General features: G+C 36.4%; 1 protein-coding gene across 7 annotated transcripts in view; it reads left to right on the plus strand.

Annotated features, from left to right (window-relative positions):
* The window catches only part of LOC105061482 (probable histidine kinase 5), a 32,589-nt gene extending 18,430 nt beyond the window's left edge, over positions 1 to 14,159 (plus strand). For 5 of the 7 annotated variants that reach the window (XM_019846102.3, XM_073249308.1, XM_073249309.1 and 2 more), the window contains 10 exons: positions 6,134 to 6,303; positions 6,419 to 6,631; positions 6,717 to 6,903; positions 7,243 to 7,294; positions 7,427 to 7,656; positions 7,769 to 7,867; positions 9,025 to 9,671; positions 10,348 to 10,851; positions 11,826 to 12,246; positions 13,554 to 14,159. In XM_019846102.3, the coding sequence (XP_019701661.1) occupies positions 6,134 to 6,303; positions 6,419 to 6,631; positions 6,717 to 6,903; positions 7,243 to 7,294; positions 7,427 to 7,656; positions 7,769 to 7,867; positions 9,025 to 9,671; positions 10,348 to 10,851; positions 11,826 to 12,093 (2,370 nt within the window). In that variant the 3' untranslated portion in view covers positions 12,094 to 12,246; positions 13,554 to 14,159. Of the gene's footprint in view, positions 1 to 6,133; positions 6,304 to 6,418; positions 6,632 to 6,716; positions 6,904 to 7,242; positions 7,295 to 7,426; positions 7,657 to 7,768; positions 7,868 to 9,024; positions 9,672 to 10,347; positions 10,852 to 11,825; positions 12,247 to 13,553 lie in introns of those variants that run through there. The other 2 variants (XM_073249311.1, XM_073249310.1) reach the window with 2 other exon arrangements.
* Positions 14,160 to 20,397: the final 6,238 nt, after the last annotated feature.

The raw sequence follows: 20,397 nt of genomic DNA on the forward strand, positions 1-20,397 counted from the left end.
CTCTTCTAATGTTATCTTGGCGGATGGGTCTACTTCTTGTGTCATGGGTTTTGGAATTGCACACCTAACATCATCAATCTCTTTGTCATCTGTTTTGTGCTTACCGAAGTTCGCTTTCAATTTACTGTCTGTTAGTAAACTAACTCATGTCCTGAATTGTTGTCTCATTTTTCCCCGATCATTGTGTATTTCAGGATCTTACGATGACGTAGATTATTGGTAGAGGTCGTGAGTCGGGTGGTCTCTATATCCTTGACGAACAGGTGTCACGGTCTCTTGCTTGTTCCAGTATCTTAACTCCTTTTGAAGTCCATTGTCGGTTGGGACATCCTTGTCTACTTTAAAGAAGTAATATCCACTGTTTCAATCTTTGTCTGTTTTAGAATGTGAGTCGTGTTTGCCAAACATCATCGTTTACCTTCAGTGTCTCGAGTTGATAAACAGGTATTGTCCCCTTTTGAGTTAGTTTATTCTGATGTTTGGGATCCGTGTCCTATTATTTTCGAGTCTGGATTCAAATATTTTGTTATCTTTGTTGATGATTACTTTTGTGCTACTTGGTTATATTTAATGAAGAATCATTCAGAATTATTTTCTATTTTTTGTGCCTTTTGTACTGAAATTAAAACACAGTTTAATATTTCTGTGCGTATAATGTGAAGTGATAATGCCAAAGAATACTTTACAGAAAACTTCTAAAATTATATGTCACAGAATGGTATTCTTCATTAGTCTTCATGTGTTGATACTCCATCTCAAAATGGAGTTGCTAAAAGGAAGAACCGACTTGTCCTTGAGGTAGCTAGAGCTCCTCTTTTCCAAATGAAGGTTCTTAAACAAGTTTGGGTTGATACAGTTGCTACAGCCTATTGTTTGATCAATCGTATGCCTTCTTCTATCCTTAATGGTGACATTCCTTATGCTATTTTATTTCCATCTAAATCTTTGTTTCCCATTGAACCTTGTATATTTAGTAGTACTTGCTTTGTGAGAGATGTTCGTCCCCAGGTAATTAAATTGGATCCAAAGTCTCTGAACTCTGAAGTGTGTCTTCCTTGGGTATTCTTGAGTTCAGAAAGGGTATAGGTGTTTCTCTCCAATCCTTAATCGTTACTTTGTGTCTGCAGATGTTATATTCTTTGAGTCTACTCCATTTTTCTCTCCCTCTTCCATTTATCAAAGTCAGGAGAAGGAAGATGATCTCTTGGTCTATACTGTCAAACACATGCCCACTACTCAGAATCCTCAGATCCCTCCTGATCTATCTGTTCCAGCAACTGTTTGACCTCCTATTGTTCATGTTTATTCTCATAGGTTAGCAACTCCTGACTCATGCCCTCCACCAGCTTCTTCGTCGGAGGATCCAGTCACCACCAATGATCGTGATTTTGACTTAGACCTTTCCATTGCTCTTTGTAAAGGTAAACGTCAATGTACTTACCCTATCTCCTCTTTTGTCTCTTATGATCATTTGTCTTATTCTTGTTGTTTTATTATTTCCCTAGAATCTATTTCCATACCTAAAACTGTTGTTGAGGCATTGTCACATCCTGGCTGGCGTGTTGCTATGGAAGAAGAAATGGTAGCTTTAGATGCTAATGGTACTTGGAAACTGGTGGCTTTGCCCCCAGAGAAGAAAGCCATTAGTTGTAAATGGGCGTTTGCAGTGAAGGTCAATCCAGATGGTTCTGTGGCTCGTTTAAAGACTCCTCTCGTAGCCAAAAGGTATGCTCAGACTTATGGGGTTGATTACTCTGACACCTTTTCTCCTGTGGCCAAACTTGCTTCTGCTCGCTTGTTCATCTCTCTGGCAGCCACCTATGATTGGCCTCTATACCAACTGGATATCAAGAATGCCTTTCTTCATGGTGATCTACAAGAGGAGGTTTATATGGAGCAACCACCTGATTTTGTTGCTCAGGGGGGGTTGGGTAAAGTTTGCAAGCTTTAGAGATCTCTTTATGGCTTGAAACAGAGTCCTCGGGCTTGGTTTGGGAGATTCAGTGAGATGGTACAGGAGTTTGGTATGCAAAAAAGTAAAGTTTAATCATTCGATATTTTATAGGCATTCTGAGGTTGGCCTAATCTTGCTAGTGGTTTATGTGGATGATATTGTCATCACAGGTAGTGACTTTACCGGCATCTTATCTCTCAAATCCTTCCTCCAAACTCAGTTTCAAACGAAAGACTTGGGTGTATTAAAATATTTTTTGGGCATTGAAGTTACAAGATGTAAGAAAGGTATCTTCTTATCTCAGAGGAAGTATATCCTCGACTTATTGGTAGAAACAGAAAAATTAAGTGCTAAGCGTTACAGTGCACCGATGACTCCTAATCTCGAACTTACAGCAGGGGATGGTGAGTTATTTGAAGATCCTGAGATGTATAGGAGATTGGTCGGCAAGTTGAACTATCTTATAGTAACTCGTCCTGATATTGCATACTCGATAAGTGTAGTAAGTCAGTTTATGTCATCTCCTACTGTTGCCCATTGAGAAGTTTTGGGACAAATTTTATGTTACTTGAAGGGAGCCCCTGGACGTGGTCTCTTGTATAGTAATCATGGACATTCGAATATTGAATGCTTTTCAGATGTTGACTGGGTGGGTTCAAAGGTTGACAGAAGATCAACTACAGGATATTGTGTTTTTGTTGGAGGGAACTTGGTATCATGGAGGAGTAAAAAGCAGAGTGTGGTCTCTCGTTCTAGTGCTGAATCAGAATATCGAGCTATGGCACAATCCGTGTGTGAAGTAATGTGGATACATAGTTATTAGATGAGGTTGGTTTTAAGACTTCACTGTCTGTTAAGTTGTGGTGTGATAATTAAGCTGCTCTTCATATTGCTTCTAATTCTGTGTTTCATGAATGAACTAAACATATTGAGATTGACTGTTACTTCGTTCGTGAAAAGATTCAAAAGAAGATTATCTCAATAGGACACGTCAAGATTGGAGAACAGCTAGGAGATACCTTCACAAAAGTTCTAAATGGAGCTCAGGTTGACTACATTTGTAATAAGTTGGGCATGATTAACATCTATGCTCCAACTTGAGAGGAAGTGTTATGGAAAGTCAACTATAAATATTGTATTCCTATTTAGTTAGCATAGTTATAGGGATTTAGCACAGTTATAGGGATTTATTCCCAAATTAGTTCCTAATTAGGTTGCAGGAATACTTGTATATATATGTGTATTCTTTCATTCATTGAATAAAAAAAAAAAGAAAAATTCCCAATCTATAGGTTACATTAACTATATCCAATGACTATTTTCTAACAAGATATGCACATGAATGCGCATACACACACACACGCGCATGCAGAGAATCCTATTAGTAGGATCAAAGGTTTTATCTATTAGTGCAATATCAATGGAGCATTAAGAAAGAAAGTACCTATTGAAAATCATTATTAAGGCATTTAAAAATGTGTAAAGAAGGAAAACAAATGTTTTGTAGAGTTCCTCCTTACGTATCAAGTGCTTGCAAAATTGGCTATTCTAATGAAACTATGCAATGTTTTGATTTAAAATATACTTTAGTTTAGAAGCATTAAAATTAATGGAATTTTGTTTTTGTGTGTTTTCAGATGTCTAGATTATGATCAACATTGTGGATTCAAACTCTTTATGGCCTACTATATATTTTAGGGCTTTCTTTGTTTCTATATATGATCTCTATCTTTATAGATTAGTTACATATATAGGCCCCTCTCTGACATGTTTGTAGATTGTCTTAGAAAATTCCAAATGGGTCCTATTCTTTGAATAACCGACAGGCCTTAACCTGAGGTCAATGTTAAAATACTTTCATGATCTAAAATGTCAAAATGCACTTAAGCATACTGATCACCTTATTCCTTATGAGGGTTATGACGGAGATCAAGATCTTAACCCCAGCACGGATGGTGTTCAGGTGCTCAAATTCAGCAATGGGAGGCATCAAATAGCACAAGTTACTTTCTAGAAACTTCCTATGGCCAAGAGGAGAGGCATGGGAATCAATGAGAGATATGGGCTGTAATTTTGGCTGATGAGTGCACCAGTTGTGATAGATAATATGGTAGTAATATGGTCAGTTAATTTAAAGAGGTTAGTCTCAATAAGATACTTGTTTAGTATTAAGTTATAGCTGATGGAAACTTAAGTTTGTTCTTCACTGGTGAAGTTCTGAGATCAGCAAGGCATTGATTTGCAAATACGTAAATACAGGTTTGATGCAATTGATACAAGAAATCAATATTTTAATAAATTCGTTCTACGGGGACTGTCCATAAATTATACTGTTAGTGCATGGGTAAGACTTAAGAGACCTCCAAAACATATAATTTATTCTTTCTCAGTATCTAATACTTTTAATCATGATCAATGGAGTACATACTCAATTCAAGATGATCATTGTTGACTTTTATTGATAGGGTTAAGCCATAATCCATCTCAATCTCTCTGTCTATCTATCCATATATTTATGTCTCTGCACATATGCATGTATCTGTATTGGTTTGTATGTACATAATGGGGATTTCTGTATAGATTTTTTTTTTTTTTTGGTTTTATATTATGGGTTGTTAACAGGTTGAATATGGATAAGAATTTGGCAACATTTATATTCATATCTGCTTCAGAAAAAACTGATATGGAGACCAACACAAATATAAATCAGAAAACTAAAATTTATATCCATATTTCTTATGAACATCTAGAACTACGAATAGGATAAGAGAAGTATCCATGTTGTTTTAAGATAGGTTCAAATATGAATCAGATATGAATAACATTCATGTTTTTTTCAAAGAAATGCAAATACGGATATTAATATTTGTAAAATTAATTTTTCTTTAAATGGATACACACAAATATTTAGATTTTTATTTTTGTTCAAAGATAGATAACAATGGGTTAAATATTACAAGATTGGGGAATTTAATAAAATCTATTTAAAACATTGATTTTAAAGAAAACAATAAAAAAATAGAAGTAAAAACTAAAGACATTATAAGGACAAAAATGAACGATTATATCATATGCTCATAATGGTTTTTGCATTTGTAGTTAAATATCTAGGCATTTGTTGTGAGGACCCATGCAGGTGTGTGTTTAGTCCCATATTGGTTATTTGTCAGGGTCTTCGGTACTTATACAGGATCGAGGAATCCTTCTGGCTAGTCTTTTTGAGTGAGATTGTGGGTTGTAACAGCTAGTATTAGAGTAGACCTGACTCATTACCCATATCGACTAAGGGATGCTGCAGCATGGGCCCACTTGTGTTGACCATGGGCTGATCATAGTGCTTATGATCGGATTTGAACGTATTTGTACCCTTAGCCTGACGAAGATGTTTGGGCTTAAAAGGAAGGAGTATGAGAGGATCAATGCGAGCATGTGTTTAGTCGCCCATTTGTTATTCACCGAGAAGATTTTGGATACTTATACAGGACCGAGGAACTTGAATAATACCTTCCGACTAACCTTTTTGGGTGAGGTCTTGGGTTGTGACATCCGTATCCACATCCAAATAATATTCCATATCCTTATGAACATGATAAGGGATATAGCTTTTGAGAACCAACATGATGGTATGAACATATGCAGCTTGAGTGAAAGTTTTTTGGAGCTGATTGAGATGGTGTGGCATGGGTGACAAAAAGATTGAGAAACCTTGGTAGGAATAATGGCTTGAAATTGTGTGGAAAGACCAAATGAGATGAGGTGAAGACCGAAGAAAGCCTAAAGGTGGTTTTGAGGAAGTAGTAAAAAATGCGTGCATTACATAAGGGTATAGGCATATAGCACTTGATAGCATGTAGATTCTTTTATGAAATCTACTATAAATAGATGATGGGAGATGAGTTGTTGGTAATATGCAAGTTACTTAGATTTGAAATTAGTCCCATATGCTAATATAAACTTATTTTAGATATGAAATTAGTCCCATATGCTAATATAAACTTATTTTGCTGCTGTAAATTATACAAGCACTTGCTTGATGTGTAAATTTTACATATGCAGATATCTGAACTCAAAAAAGTAACTAATTTTTTCAGGAGTAAAGTTTTTGAATTTGTTGATGTGATAATATGACTTCTTGCAATTTATTGAACCTAATCACTTTTATTTTGACATTGTGCTCAGGAAGACCGTGACAACATATTACGAGCAAGGGCATCAGGGAAAGGGGTTCTGACGTCTCCTTTTAATCTTTTGAAATCCAATCACCTGGGAGTGGTGCTTACGTTTGCTGTATATAATGCTGACCTTCCTCCAAATCCTACTCCAGAAGAGCGCATTGAAGCTACTGTAGGGTTAGTTGCTTGCTTCAACATGCTGCAAGTAATCGTATGCTTTTTCCAGTTGCAAAATGGAACCAATGATTAAATTAGAAATCTTTCTAACCTTGGAAAATATTTTTTTGGACAGATACCTTGGTGCATCATTTGATGTCCCATCTTTGGTGGAGAAGCTTCTTCACCAGCTTGCCAGCAAACAAACCATCGTTGTTAATGTGTATGACACAACTAACTCATCTGCCCCTATTAAGATGTACGGACTTGATGTCAGAGGTGCTGGTGAAATTCATATCAGTAATGTGGATTTTGGGGATCCACTTCGTAAGCATGAAATGCATTGCAGGTATCCATTCTCATTTCTAGACAAATATCTTGCACCATGGAGAACTATTTTTACCTTATCCTGAATTTATTTATTTTAATGTCAGATTCAAGCATGAGCCTCCACTACCTTGGTCAGCAATAACAACCTCACTAGGTGTCGCAGTGATTGTTTTGCTTGTTGGTCATATATTTTATGCAGCACTTAACCGCATTGAGAAGGTGGAAGATGATTTTCGTGAAATGAGAGAGCTGAAAGTTCGAGCAGAAGCTGCCGATGTAGCAAAATCGCAGGTGATCTCTCTCTCTCTCTCTCTCAAATCTTCTTTCTGAAAATTATGTTTAGAAAGTGAGATTAGCTGCAAGAAGTGTCTCAGACTCTCAGTTGTGGGCTTATAAATCCTCTCTTTACTTGGGAATTACCTTTGGAGACTGGAAACTTGCACATAGAGGAAAGTTTACATGCTGATTCTATCCTCTAGCAAAACTCTCTAGTCTCTGCTTTCTCCAATGAAGCACATGCTGATTCTATCTTTAGTTTTTTCAATGAATTGTATACTTATGTTTTTGGAATGTGCATTTCTGATTTTTATTATTAATTATCAAACTGACATGCTTTATTGTGTGTTGTAGTTTCTGGCAACGGTTTCCCATGAGATCAGAACTCCAATGAATGGTGTCTTAGGTCTGTTGCTTATTTGGAAATTTTGTTGAATTTGATGCTCTGTTAGTGTTGTATGGTTGCTTTTCCACTGCTTATCTGAGAAATGGCTTTTATGAAAATAGAAAAGGTAATCAGATGCTTCTGCCAATTCAGGTATGCTGCAGATGCTGATGGACACAGAACTTGATGCAACCCAACAAGATTTTGCAATGACTGCTCAAGCTAGTGGAAAAGCTCTAATAGCTCTGATAAATGAGGTCCTTGATCAGGCTAAGATAGAATCTGGCAGGCTTGAGCTAGAAGCTGTTCCTTTTGATGTTCGTGATGTTCTGGACAATGTGCTGTCTTTATTTTCTGACAAGTCACAGGGCAAAGGCATAGAGGTAAAATGCGACTAAAATTGCTTTAATTTTAAATGCTTTTCACCCTGTAATTGCTTTTGATATAATTTGGTGTTTAAACATATATATATTTTTGCATTTTTGGTGCAACTAGTTGGCGGTGTATGTATCCGATCGGGTTCCAGAGGTTCTCATTGGGGACCCTGGGCGGTTCAGACAGATCATTACAAATCTCGTTGGAAATTCGGTGAAGGTTTGCTTCATGTTTAATCTCATCCGGCATTTCATTCATATATTCTACATTTGTATAAGATTGTTCGCTACATGCAAAGGTTGCCTTACAGCTGCATTATTGTCATGACACTAGAGAATGCTTTATAAAATTACAATGTTTGCATGTTATGTGAATTTGCAAAAGTTGCTGGTGTTAATATGCAGCTAGGTGATGTGATCATGCTGGTCTTCTATATATATATATATATATATATATATATATATATATATATATATATATATATATATATATATATATATATATATATATGCTGACCTTTTTAGGTAAATTATGAAGTTGTGCAGATGCTTTGGCTCAACTGGGAGCAAGTAATAGGAGTAGGCTGAGTGCTGAATGGGCATTATTGTAAATGACTTACTTTTTTGGTGTTTTCCACTTTTAACATTTCATCATGCATAACTTACTAATACAAATAACAAGTGATGAGCCTGTCTTACATATTTACCTCTTTGCTATTGTCAATTCTAATGCATACATTACCTTTAATAAGGATTAATCTGGACTGTCAATCGTGGACTATCCTTGACAAGGTTGGCTTTCGTATTATAAGTTAAAGGAAAACAACAACGCTTGGTCTAGCAGCATTGCATCTTTGCAGTTTTAATCCAACTGGATATAGGAATTGGAATATGAGATGTGCTAAGGATCCTAATATGTCTATTTTCGAAGGAGGGGGAAAACTATGACACCACATTATAGAACCTGGGTTCTGTATTTTGATTTTCTTTATGAAAGTTGTATATCATCTGGGAATGTATATATCATGCTGCTGTTTATGTATCTGTGCATGTATGTACTGTGTGCATGCATGCATGCATGTATGGTTGAGTTCACTGAGAATACAACCTTTACGACAAAGTGTGTAAGGTCAAAGGTAGATGTGGATTTGCAAGCATTCGACCCATACCCTCTGTAATGTTTATATGCAAACACCAGAGACAATTCAACATGGATACGTGAGGGCATCTTGCATGTCTCGATAAAATTACTTTTCTTGTGATATGTAACACATGGAATACCAGGTGCCTCTCCTGAAAGTCATAAGTACTTTTTTTACAACCTTTATGTTCTTTTTATTTATATGTCCATAGTCAATTTGTTTGTACATATTGCAGTTCACAGAAGAAGGGCATATATTTGTCTCAGTGCATCTGGTGGAGGAAGTCAAGAGCTCATGTGATTTTAGCAATCAAGTCATAAGAGATTCTGAGGATGGCATAGGCATGTCATATAACACATTGAGTGGATTTCACATAGTAGATAGATGGAAAAGCTGGGAAAATTTCAGGATGTTCAAGTTTTCAACGGAAGCTAGTGATGCAATCAACTTGTTGGTGACAGTTGAAGACACTGGTGTAGGAATTCCTCAAGATGCTCAGAGCCGTATTTTTACACCTTTTATGCAAGCAGACAGTTCTACTTCAAGGACATATGGTGGGACTGGGATAGGCTTGAGCATAAGTAAATGTTTAGTGGATCTAATGGGTGGGGAAATAGGATTTGTTAGTAAACCGGGGATTGGTAGTACATTTTCTTTCACTGCAGTGTTTCAGGAAGGGCGAAAGAATTTAGGTGATATGAGGAGGCATCATCCTGATCCCCCTGTGTCAGATTTCCAGGGAATGAGAGGGTTGGTGGTTGATGGAAGATGCATGCGTGCTGAGATCACAAAACATCATCTACAGAGATTAGGGATACATGTGGACATTTCCCTAAATTCAAAATCGGCACTTTCTGGCATATTGGAAGCTTGCAATTTAAGGTAGGTTTCTTCATTAATTACAGCAAAATTCCTCTGGAACTCATCTAATCCAATAATTCATATTTTAAGGCAATTTGAACTCACATCGAGGCTGCATGGATTTCTACTATTTAATGCTTACATGCTGTTAAAATTTCAAAAACAGAATGTCATGTATATATCTTGATCTTATTATGCTTGCTGTTTTTATTTTCCCTCTCCTAATTTTTGTTTTCCCTACTGTTCCTTTGTTTATGTTTGTTAAAGTGAATTATCAATGCTACCAGATCACAATATTTTGTCGCTTTGCATTTTTTTTGGAAAAAGTGAAAGCTATGATATTATTGAACTAGGTATTTGGTTTGGTTGTGGAATTTGGAAAAATCACTGTAATCAGGTCACAGGAAGTAGAACTTTCTGCTTCCTCACATTTCATTTCATCTTATGTTCATGCTTTTTTAAGAGCCAAATATATTCTTGTAACAAAACTTAATCTTAAGATTCAATATCATGGAATTGGAATTGAAAGGAAAAGTGTGATTTTTAAAAACCAAGCACATCTAAGTAGCATAATTATGTATTCTCTTGGTGATACTTAAGGTAATAAAGAGAACCCAATACACATGATATTTTATTTGTTGAAGTTCCCCAACAGATTATTTCTAGTGTTGTTAATTCTTATTGTATTATTTTCCAGTGGGGCAGGGCATTTGGACATGGTGCTTGTTGACAAGGAGGCTTGGGGTGAAGGCTCAGGTCTTGCATTCCCACGCCTTCTTGCAGAGTTCAGGCAAAATGGCTTAATGAAACCTCAAGAAAATCTTCCGAAGATGTTTTTGTTGGCAACCTCCCTAAGCCCCACTGAGGTTGATGATTTGAAGTCAGCAGGATATACTGATACTATGATGAAACCCCTTCGCCCAAGTATGATAGCTGCTTGTCTTCGAAAAGCATTAGGTGTGGGGAGCAAGAGACAAAGGGAAAAAGGACAAGCCATGGCACTTCGAAGTCTTCTGAGTGGGAAGCAGATCTTAGTTGTTGACGACAATGCGGTCAATCGCAAGGTTGCTGCTGGTGCTTTGAAGAAATATGGAGCTGAAGTTACTTGTGCGGACAGTGGTAAGGCTGCTATTCAGATGCTTCAACCTCCTCACAAGTTTGATGCTTGCTTTATGGACATTCAAATGCCAGAGATGGATGGGTATTCTTCTTTCCTTTTTCTTGTACACGAGATGGATTGTAACTCAAAATTTCTTTCTAGTTTATTAGCTGGCCACTTTGAACAGTTTGATATTGTTGAACTTTTTGATTTTTGTGAATATTGCCAGTCACAGGTGGGGCAAATTTCAGGGATTTCTGGGGTTATCATTTCTATGGACTTTGACCATGTTTTGCTGAGATACTAAAAAACTTTGCAATCTGTTTGTTATTCTTTTTTTATGTCTTTACTTATTTTTAGTAACCTGGTTAAAATTCAACCTTTTCTATTGATTTTGGAAAACTTTCTTTACAATTTCACAACTTGTTATGGATTTTTGTTGGATTTTTGCCATTTTAAAACAATCGTTTTCCACTATTGCAGTAATAATGTCCTTTTATTTCTTTAATCTTTGACATATTCCTTTTCCACATTGAGCTTGGAGTGCTAAGCACTTCTTCTTACATTATCTATATAAAAGGTTGATAACCCTTTTCTGGAAGGGTGAGGGTAGCCACTATTTTTTTAGTCTTCGGATCTAAATCTGGATGGTTTGAATTTCTTAAAAGCTCTATCAGTACTGTGGTAGCATTACGACATATTTAATTACTGGAGTAATTTTTGGGCTGAAATTTAAACCACCTAGGTTAAAATCCACCAGCCAGGAAAGTAAGAAGAGCGGACACACCCTCTTCTTGTAAGAGGAGGGTGTCCTATCGCTTTAATATTATGGGACCATTTTGTGTGTTGAGAAACTCTTTTGCTTGCAGTCATCTCTTTTGATTATTCAAACATTGACTTGAGAAAAATTGACCGATGGATGTGTACTCCATATTTTTTTCACTATAACTGTCAAAATCATTAATAAGATGATTGGTATAGGTTCTTCATTTTCATTGATTTTTTGATGGTTTCGTAGTGTATGTTTTCTTCAGCTTTTCTTATATCTATCTTACGATTAAGTAAGACTTTTGCAGGTTTGAAGCCACAAGACAAATCCGCTCTATGGAAACTAAAGTGAATGAGCTGATTAAGTCTGGAGAAGCATCATCTGAGATGTATGGCAATGTTGCCCATTGGCATATACCAATACTGGCCATGACGGCTGATGTAATCCAGGCAACATACGAAGAATGCATACGATGTGGTATGGATGATTATGTGTCAAAGCCATTTGAAGAAGAACAAATCTACTCCGCTGTTGCACATTTCTTTGAGTCTGGTACAGTGGATTCAGTATCATAGGAGCTATTGATTGCAGAGTCGAGTCTGGTTTTTTTATGCTAGAGCTCTTAATGGTTCAGGTGTTGAATAGTGACAACAGAGCATGTCACAGGAAGGGCCAGAAAATAGCATTTCATCAGAACTTGGCTGTATTCTATTGGGCTTCCTGATCTGGTAAATCATCTATTACAGAATTTCTTTTCATCATTATTTAGACTCCAATCATAATAGGCAAATGCAAAACAATAATATAAACAGTTCTTATTCATGAGGCCACTGAGGAGGTGGTCCCTTGGCCTAGACTCCAATCATAATAGGCAAATGCAAAAACAATAATATAAACAGTTCTTGTTCATGAGGCCACTGAGGAGGTGGTCCCTTGGCCTACATGTACAATTGTTGCATCACATAGGTTTATAGTTGCAAAAAGCATTAACAAATGATTAATCAAATCTTAGATAACTTAGAATCTGTAATTCCCAAATTCCATCGTACATATATTTGTGGACAAAACCTGCATTCCATCCATATGGGCTGGTCTTAACATACCATTGCATTTATTTCCTATACAAAATTGAATAACCAGACAATGTTAGATCATCAAATGAAAATAAGAGACATCCTTTTATCTGATTGATTGTGAACTTGAACAACTAAAAAAACTGCTTGATTTTCTTGGAGGCACAGAGACAAATCCACCTAATTTATGGCTTGTGAGACCACAACTTTGAGAGGCTGTTACTTAATTCAAACTCAACTAAGCTTTAATCCCAAATTAACTAGAGTCGGTTACATGAATTCTGTTCCTCCATTCTACTTGGTTTCGGATTAGTTTTTGAAAGATGTTGATATATCAAATTCTTCATTACTACTCCATCTCATATGATTTTCGGTACACCCTCTACCTCTCTTCGTTCCTTTTGCACGTGTCAAATCACTCCTTCATATTGATGCACCCCTTGGCCTATGTTGTACCATATCCAAAACATTTAAGTTGTTCTTCTCTTAGTTTGTTCTCAGTTGGTGCTACTCCCATCTGACTTCATTTTTTACTCGATTTTTTTTTTTTTTGTATTACTATACATTCATCTCAATATTCTTATTTCAGCTACACTCATCTTGTGCACAACTTATTTTCCAACTCCCAATATTTTATACCATACAGTATAGCTGGCCATATGGCTATTTTTTCAAACTTTTCTGGTAGATGTCCTATGATTACATAGTATTCTATTGCACTTTTCATTTCATCCAATCTACTTAATCCAATGGATAATATTCTCTTCAATCTCCCCTTTCTTATGAATAATAAATACAGCTATTGGGTGGTCTTATGAGCCATAAATAGGGCAGCATGAGCACAAAGATGCTGATGTCAAGAGTCATGCTTCTGCTGGAGCGTCTTATTAGCAACTAAAGTTGCCAGCAACAGTAATGTTACTTGCTTGATCAGATTTTCTCAATATAACCTGTATATCCAGGAATGCTCAACTACCAGCTTATATGGCATAGTCTGTGGAATACATGAGTATCGAACAAGGAGCACTCTCACAATGTTACAACAGCTGATCTCTTCGCACCTCAGGTAGTGTGATCATTGTACAAAGTTAAGAAACTGCAATTTATTCATTCATATGTCTTGAAGCACGGCATTGTAGATGGTCAGTATAAAAGTTCTTTGAGATATTCTGTTGAGAGTTGTACATAGATATGCGGGCTATAGTTTTGACTGACTGCGGGGGGATGGAATTTCTTACTGTGGTATACTACGATGAGATACCAGACCCTGAAGCAGATGTTCTTTTTCTCGAAGTTCTTATCTCCTCTGTAATATGAAATAAGTTCCTTTGTATCTTTTGTAACAAACAGCACTTCATGTAATATATATATATATATATATATATATATATATATATATATATATATATATATATATATATTATTGAAGATTTTGTTGGTATACTCCTATCATCTTCTTTGTATTAGAAATAAGATGTAATTTCTTATCCTGGCAGTTCTCTGAGTAGTATCTGAAATCCGGAGAGCAGTTAACATTTTTCTTGTTCATTTGAAATTGTTTATGGGTACACAGTGACCTTATTTGTGGCATATCTAGATACAAATATACATGTTTGTTTCTAAGATTGTTATTTTTGTATGTATTTGCAATCGGTGTTGTTGTTGTATGAGAACCATATCTGATTCTTGTAAATTCACAAAATGGAAAGAGCGTCTTTTCTTTCAACCAGGGTGATGATTTAAGCCATGCTTCTTGTTGAGTTGGTGTGGCAATGACAGGTTGCACTACTAAGAGTTTATTCCTGGCCCAGAATCAGTCATCTAAAACATTATGGAAGCCAATGCAAATTGAAGAAAACATATCTGAATTGCAGGTCAAGATTGAGATCTTGTCAGTTGTATTCCAAATAACTAAAAAAGCATGCAAAATTCTGTCCATGTGCATCGTTTCTTATTTAATTTTATGCTAATAGATTAAAACTGATCCGCGTGCATGCAGGACGTTGAATTCAAATTTGATTTGGAGTTTTTTTTGATTGCATTGTAAGTCTTATTTCAAATAACTAACAAACCATGCAAAAGTCTATCTAGTGTGCATTGTTTCTTATTTAATTTTATGCTAATAAATTAAAATGGATCCAAGTGCATGCATGACTTTGAATTCAAATTTGGTTTGAAGCTGCTTTTGGTTGCATTGCTCTTCTCAGCTGAAGACCTTTACCTTTTTCTACCTGGAGTTTGGGTTCAAATTTATGATGCTGTATTGAGCCAGATCTATGCCCTAACTCTACTGTTTAGGGTATTGAATCAGGTCAACCTTGAATCTAAATACTAATCCATTTCAAATTTAGGTTAAATATTGGGAGCAGAGCCCGACACATATGTTGAAAGGAAGAATGGATATATGATGACCCAATGGTCGGTCAGCTAGTTTAGATCTAGCATGGCCTAGACACAACTAAATCTATTTGCACTCAAATTTCGACCCTACACCTCAAAGGTCCAGTGTAGAGGTTGAGGAGAGTTGCAGCAGCAAATGGAGGCCGGAGGGGAGAAGATGTAGGGAAAAAAGATGGACGCAGAAGAGGATCATGCCCTTTGTTTTCGAGTTGACACAGCAATTATTTAGGTTGTGAATTGTTCTGATTTGTTAAAAGTCAAGCAAAGTGCAAATTGGTTTCAAATAGGGATATGAATTCTCTTAAATGACCTAGATTTTAAATTCTCCTAATTTGAAATTTGCTCAAGTGTTTCCGAGAGTATTGGGTTGGGCTTGGGTCAGAGACTGAACGGACTCCATTCGGAGTAGTTGCATTCCATGTAATTAGGGCCAATCTGAATTTTAGATGTGGTGCTTAGCCCATTTAACCTATTTAACTTGATTCAACTCATTTAGGTCACATTGGATGACTTGCAATAAAATGATCAAGTTCATATATGGATTTTTGACCAATTTAAGAAATAGGTTAGGTTCGAGTTGACAGATTTTTGACCTAAGCTACATCCGACTTGACCTATACATGGTCCAATTCGACCACATTGCCACCCCAAGTAGACCAAGTTATACACAACAAAAGTTATCTTGCAACATAGGAATATACTTCTTTAGACGCAAAGCCAGCTCAAGTGCATTTGGGTCACGCTGGACGCAGGCCGTGTATGGCGTCGCACTTGCAGCCTATGTTGGAGGTGTGGTTGTAGTAGAGGATGTAAACAGGTGATAGATCACTTTGTCTTCAAACAAGGCTAGCCTGAAATTTTTAGATATTAGTATATTAATACTATCATTTGCTGCTATGTGTTAAAAAAGAACAGAGATGCCAGACCATGCTATATCATTCACTGCTACATGTTCTAACGAAACACTGACTTGGAATTGTCGTGCTTTCATTTCTTGAAAAACATTTTCATGACTTTGTACAAACATCCTCACCCATGGATATAAGTCTTCTTTCCAATTTTTTTTTTTTTTAATCGCATTTTCATCTCGTTTCGGGAATGATAGCATGGCGGGTTTAAAGCACAACACCTAATGATCCAGTCATATAAGTTTTTGTTTCATGCTTGCCAAACAAAAGTATAGTTTAGTGCTATGTCTCATACAAAATTCAAGGCAGATGAATTTCACAATCTACTAAAACCTAAAATCATCGGCACAAAAATATCTATACATGCATATATACATACATATATATAAGTATGTATGTATGCACACATGTGAATATATATGTATGTGTGTATACAGGTGGTCATGCATAGGAATCTTTATCTCTACCAATAGCAAATTCCAATTAAGTGTTCATCAACCCAAGAATACACCTAACATAATCCAATTGATTTGAAAATCAATAATTGATATAATTATAAAACCAAATCACCTATGACCAACTATATGCAATACAGATTTAAATGATTATTTATTAATTTTCTAATTCTAATTTTTGATGCTCAAACTATCTGTAATCTTAGGTTTTTCTATCCTACCTTGAATCTTTCTAATTTTCAAAATTTAAAAAATAAAGAGATTAGGGCTTTACCTTTAGTTAAGAATTAAAGAAGAGAAATTCTTTGTGCACCGCGTCTGGTGAACGCGCGCACCGTGCGGAGTGATTGGCTCATGCCCGAGGCCGGTGATTTTTTTTTTTCCTGTATGCTGTTCGGCTCTGTGCATGAGCTAATCACCCCGTACGGTGCACAAAAAATTTCTCACTAAAAAATAAAATCTCTATTTGGATGATTTATACCCCTACATAAAAATAAAGGAAACTATATATTATTGGAGATTTGTAGGAGGAATAAAGGTAAAGATGGAAAAATATAAGGAAGAGGTGGAGGAAGGACAAAGCTAGCCTGCTGACAACATCCAACAACTCAAACAAGTCCAGGTAACAGCCATCGGCTTGTGAAATGTAGTCCAATTAAGGCAAAGACAGCACAACATGGGTTGTTGATGGTAAGATCCATTAATGCCTGATGAAGGTTAGGGTGGATGCCAATATGGTGGGTGATTGCAAGATCATTTCATGGTCCTTAACTAGGATCGACTGAGAGAAAGGGATTCACTACTAGGGTCGACCTAGATTGATGCATAGAGAGAGAGTGGGAGAAAACAAATGATAGGGGAAGGCCCTGGGGCCTTTGATTTAAGTGAGTAGGAACAAAAAGGGTCATGATGAGGAGGGGAATTCTTTTTTCTTCGACAGCGGTGTTCAGGGTAATGGTCATCAGGGGGATTATATATACTTAGAGGGAGTAGACCTAGGATGTCCTAGCTTTTGGCAAAGTCGAGAAAGAGATGGAATTGGTCTCCTTCTCTGACTCAAATAGGAGAAGGGAGGCTAATTAGACTCATTTGATGGCGAGGCTGGGCCAAGTGGGTCAAGCCTCACATAAGATCGGAACTCCTCTCTCTAATTTTACTTTATTGCTGTGCAAAGTTAAAAAATTGAGATTTATTCGGTCATATATTTTGATATATGACATTGGAGATGATCATTGTAGAAGTTCATGCTATGATGGTAATTTATTGAGAGTTGTAAATATATATTCATGCCATAGTATTGACCAGAAGATGTGCGTTATTGGATGCCTTAGTAGATTTGCTTATTTTTTTATATTATGAAACGAGATAGTGTTGTCAAATATGCCTATAATTTTATCATGTGTACCACAAATAGTACTGACATATAGAAATTTTTTTCTATTGAAAAAATTGTTGGTGTTGTTGCCAGGAATAGATTTGACTAGGCCATTGAGCTAGCTAGTACATTAGAGGGCTTGACAATACAATGTAAGGACCCAAAGAGCTGGTATGAAATCCCGATGCAACTTGAAGATGGATGATGGTAGCTAGATCTATGCTTCAATTTCTGGTCGGTCTTGCAACACCACAGGCAAAAAAAATTCGTTTGTTGGAGAGTATCTGATGGAAATTCTCAGATGCCTAAGTTAGAACACTCTTAAAGAAATAGGAGAGGTTCTAAGTGGAAAGTAGAGACTTTAATTCACTTCACTTAGCTGCTTTTAGCTTGGCTTAGCTTAACTTACGTATAGGATCTCTCTGGAATGATTTATATAGGCAAGGGATGGAGCCTATTATGATGGAATCTTGAGACATGCAGGGCAGCCATTTTGGATAACCGCTTGCACGTTCAGAAACGGATGATTCTCCCATACATCTCACGGTTATGGAGACCGTTTCACCATTTGGGCTAGTTGTAGCCGAGTCGTGGGAGATTCAGGCATCTTAGTGCACCTCCGGACTGGCCATATGGTGTTGGTGGGCTAATAAGATGAAGGCTTAGTGGCAAGCTTGTGGTGAGCTTCGAGTTGATTCTGCCATATTGGCTATAGTCCGTTCTAAGGTATATCACTTGGCCCTTATTTTTGAGGACGATGTGAGTCATCAGCTGGGATGAAGGGAGAAGAACTTTAGTTAGGACAACAAATCATGGTATTGTGTATCTGAGCCGCTGAGTTTAGTCGTGAAGCCAAGTTGTGAAGTTGTTCTACTTCAGTTATCTTCTTGAATCTGCAGTAAGAAGCTTTTGGATACTGCATTTGTGAGAGTGTGCTAGCATCTGTAATTCTCAAAGCAACGTCATGAGTGGTGGGACTTCTAATATGATGATTGGACACTTTGCCATTTGCGACTTGATAACAATCAAAGCTGAACGGCTAGCTATCACATCCAAATGATCAGACCCTATATAATGCATGGGACACATGCTGAATGGGGCACATGCTGAATGGCTAGCGAAGTTGGTTCAAATAGCTGTGTTGATTAGAGCCTTTCAAGGCCCTATATAGTGCATGGGGCACATGATTTTTCTTATTTTAGCTTTTTGCTCATTAGTGCAGGAGAAAAAGGAGAGTGCATCAAGCATCCCATGGTAGAGGTTCCTACTGTTATGCACTTCTATCACCTATCTCTAGTATGCCCATCGAATTTTTGTTAAAGCCTACTTCTGCTATAGATCTTCGATAGGTTCTTAGTTCCTTTGGTCTTCCTTACCCCTTTTTTCTTTCCTCTTCTTTTTGATGGAAACACTTGAGGAAAGCTGCATGGATAGGAAGAGAGCCAATCAAAGATCTTTGGAGCAAGCCTCCATGAGGTTCGGCAAGACTACGTCCGAAGTTGCTTTTGGCTCGAATGCTGAAGAAAGCTTTTTGGCAGAAGAGAATGTCAAGCAGATCTATGCGGAGTACCATATTTCTCATCAATATAATTTGGAGTTGCTTGGCCCTTTTGATCAAGTGACATCTCTTTGGGTGAATACTGTGTGTTAGTTATAAAATTGAATTTGATGATATCAAAAGTATTTGAGTACAAATCATGATTAATGATGATATTTTTGAGAGTGATTATAGAATTTCTCAAAATGCTCAAATGATTTATTCAAGAAGAACTCCTTTCAAGTGAATTCATGTTTTCAAGTCAAAGACTCATGTTTGGAAGCAAAGAAAGTAAGTTTAGCATGAAATAATTTGGATAAATAGAAAGTCTAGTCTAGAAGAACCTCTCAACAAGCTTAATTATACACAAATTAAGTTTGAGAAGATAAATCTAGCTTAGAATAAGTTTGAACATTGAATACTACCTAAAATCAATTTTGATGTGCTTGATATTCTTTTGAGTCGACCAAATAAAGAGCTTAGCCGATCCGGTCTTAGTTCAAGGAAAAGATAAAAAGAGTCAAAATTCAGAAAAATTTCTTTAGCTGATCAAGTTTTCATCTTAGCCGACCAAGATAGGGTCTTAGCTAACTCAAACATTTGAATAGCTGATCCAATCTCAAACTTTGGATGAAGAGAAAAAGGTGAAGATTTAAGAAATTTTTTTGAGCCAATCCGACAAATATTTTAGCTGACCAAGATTGAATTTTAATCGACTCATAGAGAAAGATAGCTAGCTCAGTCTTACAGATAGAAGAACACAAACAAGCTGTATAAATCAACAAGTTCTCTATGCCGATTTAGAAAGTTAATTAGTTAACCAAGTCATAAAGATAGCCGGCTAAAAAAATATTTAAACTGATCTAGTCTTAGATGGATAGAAGAGATAGAAAGTTGAGAAATTTACAACTGCTATTGAGTCGTCTCAAAAATTTCACTTAGCCGACTCAAAGTTTCAGATTAGTTGAGTAAGAATCTAGATAAGTTGACTAATAGAATTCTGATAGAATAACAGCTAGTTTTTTAAATTTTTTTAAGTGGCCAAAATTTATTTCTTATGGCATTTTCAAGCTTGTAATGGCTAGAATATTAATTATGGATATTTTTAGACTATAAATGAAGAGATTTCAA

The sequence above is a fragment of the Elaeis guineensis genome, chromosome 15 (genome assembly GCF_000442705.2).
Source record: "Elaeis guineensis isolate ETL-2024a chromosome 15, EG11, whole genome shotgun sequence".
Classification (NCBI taxonomy): Eukaryota; Viridiplantae; Streptophyta; class Magnoliopsida; order Arecales; family Arecaceae; genus Elaeis; species Elaeis guineensis.